We start from the raw sequence: 3,660 nt of genomic DNA on the forward strand, positions 1-3,660 counted from the left end.
CCGACCATAAATCACTGAATCTGCAGCTGTTACACACACACACACACACACACACACACACACACACACAGTGTAACTATGACGACGAAGACAACTCGGGTGTAAAAAGTTTTATTTACCGTTTTACTTTGTTTACTTTTTGTTGTAATTAATTCACCTGATTTATTGATGTTTTCCTTGTTTATTGATCATTCAGTTGGTTTATTGATTGATAAATATTATGTTTATAAATCCATTCTGTCATTATTGATGACTTCACTTCGTTTATCAGTTTAACATTTCATTTGATCAATCTGTTGTGTTTTGGTGTATTAAATGATTATTCATATCAGTTCTCTGATTGATCTTTTCATGTGATCAGTTTGTCTTCATGCTTCGTCTCCTGTCCGACGGCGCCCCCCGCAGGCGGAGACGTGAGCGGCCGGATGATTGACAGCCGACACGGCGACTCAGAGAGCTGCAGGTACTTCAGGTTTATTTCAGAGGCACACAGGCTACGAGTATCTGAAGCTAGTCAGCCAACATGAGCACCAGATAGATATCACATGAAAAAACATATTTACAAATATAAATTAACACATATCTCGACACCGTGACAGCAAACGTATTCAAATGGTACAAAAACTGGCATTTTACATGTGATCATGTGTTGTCGGTCAGCTTCTGTTCGTACTGTGCGTAGTGCAAGAAATACTGTCGGTAACACCGGAGCAACGGGACAGTTCACATTCGTTACACCTTTGGTCCGAAGAGAACGGAAAGACGACGATGGATGAAAGTTTACGGACAGACGGACTTCTTCTTCTTCTTCTAAGCATGCCGCCTTGTGTTCAGTCCGGTTTCAGGTCCGACTCAACCGGACCGCCGCGGGAGGCTGAGCGGGTTCCACAGTCCTGCTGTGAGGAGAACCTGAGGCACTGGAGGGGTGGAGGCCACGCCTACCTGGAGTTTAGACCCCGCCCACCTGAAGCACTTCACTCTACGGCCCTTCATCAAACCAAACTCCATTCAAAAAAGCTCTAATTTAAAGGTGGAGGATTAAAACAGATTTTTAGCTCCAATTTTGGACTCAGTTTGGAATCAGAACCGTCGATCGGATCCATCAGCTGGAGGTTTAAAATATTTGATTGATTCGGCTTCAATCCGAGTTTTTAATAATTTTATGTAAAGTTCCCATCCGGTGCCGTCGGGGTCTAAACTTCAGGGTTCTACGTCTGACTGATGTTCACAACGTTCTCTCCTCCGTGTTCTCGTCCGATGGAACGTTGCTGGATCATTGGTCGGTTTGGGACACGCCCTCTTGGCTGTGTGGGCGGAGCAGGAACCCTGAGCGGTTGTGGGAGGAGTCTGTTGGTCCGGTCAGTGGTTCCGGGAGTTGAAGAAGCCGACGCTGGTGGGCGACTCCTTCACCGTCACCGTGATGAAGTTGGCGGTGACGTCGGTGACGAAGACGTGTTCCAGGAGGCTCCGCGCCGGCCGCCAGTCCGTCTCCGTGTCCGACTCGGTGGCGTTGTTGCCGAGGCTGGGCCTGCTGTTGCTAGGATACAGGGCGGCGTCGTGCTCCGACTCGCTGCTGCTGGTCTCGTCGGAGTCGCCGGTGCTGAGTTCGTTCAGGTTCCGGTTCTGAGAGCTCAGTTTCTGCTCCTCCTGCCGGCGGGCGCCTCCTCCGACCAGCTTCTCCTTCCCCCTGCTCTGCTCTGCGGCGCCGCCTGCTGACAGACCCGAGCGCTGCCCTCCGGCCATCCGCGTCTCCTTCGCCCCTCCCTTCACCACGATGCTTGCGCTCCGTAAGCTCGCCCTCGCCACCCCGGCGCCGCCCGTGTTGCTCCCCTGGAGGCCGGCCGGCGGCTTGACGCTCTGCAGGTTGAGGGCTCGGAGGCTCAGCGCCTGATTGGCTCGGTCTCGAGGCGTCGGCGAGGAAGATGAAGGTTTGGAAAGGTTCTGCTGCTTGTGTTGGACCGACCCGGTCTGACCTCCGACCCCGTCCTGCCTCCTGTGGCCCATCGCGGAGCGCTGCACCGCCGCGTGGCCTCCACCGAAGCCGCCGTGCAAACCCAGCGAGCCCGAAGCTCCGCCCTGTTTCAGAGGAGACACTTTGAAGGCGTCTCCTCTGGCGCCGCCGTCCGAGACGGAGCGCTTCAGTTCGGACAGAGAGTTCTTGCTTTGTGCCGAAGGGCTGGCTTTGCTGTGGGGGGCGGAGCCAGAGGAGGACAGCGAGCGGTTGGTCCAGATGCAGCTGAGCGGTCCGGGTTTAGAGGCGGGGCTCTGGGAGAAGGAGCTGCCGGAGGTCTGGGAGGCGGCGGCCTCGTCTCTGGAGGTCCGGCTCAGTCCGGGGTAGGTGAAGCTGGCCGGCTGCAGCGGCTTCTTCACGCCGGGCCGCGACTCGTCTCGGGCCGGTCGGAGCACCTGGTGGTGGCGAGGAGGAGGTGGGGGAGGGAGAGGGGGAGGAGGAGGAGGAGGAGAAGGAGATGGAGGAGGGGGCGAAGGGGGAGGGGGAGGTCGGCTCTTCGCCTGTCGTAGAGCTCTCAGGTCGGGCGGCAGCGGCTTCCTCCCGCGCTTTTTGCGCGGCGGGTCGGGTTTGGCCAACAGGATCTGGGGCCTCTTCTGGGGGCCCGGCTGGACCCGGGGGCCCGGCTTCACCTTCTTCGTGTGTTCTTCATCCTCTGAGGAAGACGAGGAGGCCGATGACGAGAGGCCGGAGGAGGAGGAGGAGGAGGACGAGGAGCGGCTGTCCTTGGTGGCGGCTGGAGCGGGCGGCTGTAAAGAGGCAGAGTGATGAGCGACTGAGGATGAGGAGGATGAGGAGGATGAGGAACCGCCGGCGGGTCGGACAGCTTACCAGAATCTTCCGTGGTCGTCCTCTCGGCCTCTTTCCTTTCTTCTGGAACAGAAGCTCCCGCTCTTGTTCTCTGAAAACATCAACGTGAAACACGCAGATTCAAATCATGAACGTAAACAAACATATAAACACAAAACAACAAACAAACTCTTCGTCAGGAAACAAACGAACCTCTTGTGAAACGCCGCCAGCAGCCTCGGGTCAAGAATATTCTCCTCCGGTTCCCAACTGTTGTGTCTGAAATCATCACAAACTGTTTCAGTCTCCAGCTGAAAATATGAGTTTATGAATGTTCACACGGTCGACGAGTGTAAAACTCCCAAAACTCTAAATACGAAGACAACGTCACCGGAAATGTGAAAGTTTGAAGAAGTTCCCGCTTTTTAGTTTAAATTGAATGTTTCGGTAAAAACACGAATGTTTCTATTGACACTTAAAACACGTAATCACAAAATAAAGACATGAAATAAAGACATGAAATAAAGGTGACAGGGACGTCACAACAATCCTTCACGTTTGCAGTTATTAGTTGTTAATATGAAGATACAAACAGCTTTTAGATTCCTTAATATCTGAATATAATATCTTAATATCTGAGGCCAACAGCTGAACATGATACCTGATGAGTCATCATCAAACTTTACCTGCACTGAATATTAATAAAACAATAATAAACGAGCGAACCTTCATCAGTCTGCTGCTGTAAGTGTTAATAATCACTGTCATCAATAATAATAATAATAATAATGAGATCGCTCTAGTTCATGGATTATAACTGATAGTAAACACTAATAAAGCTTCAATTGCTGTTTATAAATCCT

At 52.2% G+C, this 3,660-nt stretch overlaps 1 protein-coding gene across 1 annotated transcript; it reads right to left on the reverse strand.

Moving 5' to 3' along the window:
• Window positions 1–458: 458 nt before the first annotated feature.
• On the reverse strand, window positions 459–3,132 carry LOC138632216 (chromobox protein homolog 2-like; the record flags this gene model as incomplete). The annotated part of the gene is made up of 3 exons (XM_069717570.1): window positions 459–2,757; window positions 2,840–2,909; window positions 3,011–3,132. Coding segments are annotated over 3 exons (1,590 nt in total), but the record flags the coding sequence as incomplete, so codon positions are not given.
• Window positions 3,133–3,660: the final 528 nt, after the last annotated feature.

Source organism: Brachyistius frenatus, unplaced genomic scaffold (genome assembly GCF_029030835.1).
Source record: "Brachyistius frenatus isolate BFR_SWC_R1_liver_20210118 unplaced genomic scaffold, ASM2903083v1 Contig_177, whole genome shotgun sequence".
NCBI lineage: Eukaryota > Metazoa > Chordata > Actinopteri > Embiotocidae > Brachyistius > Brachyistius frenatus.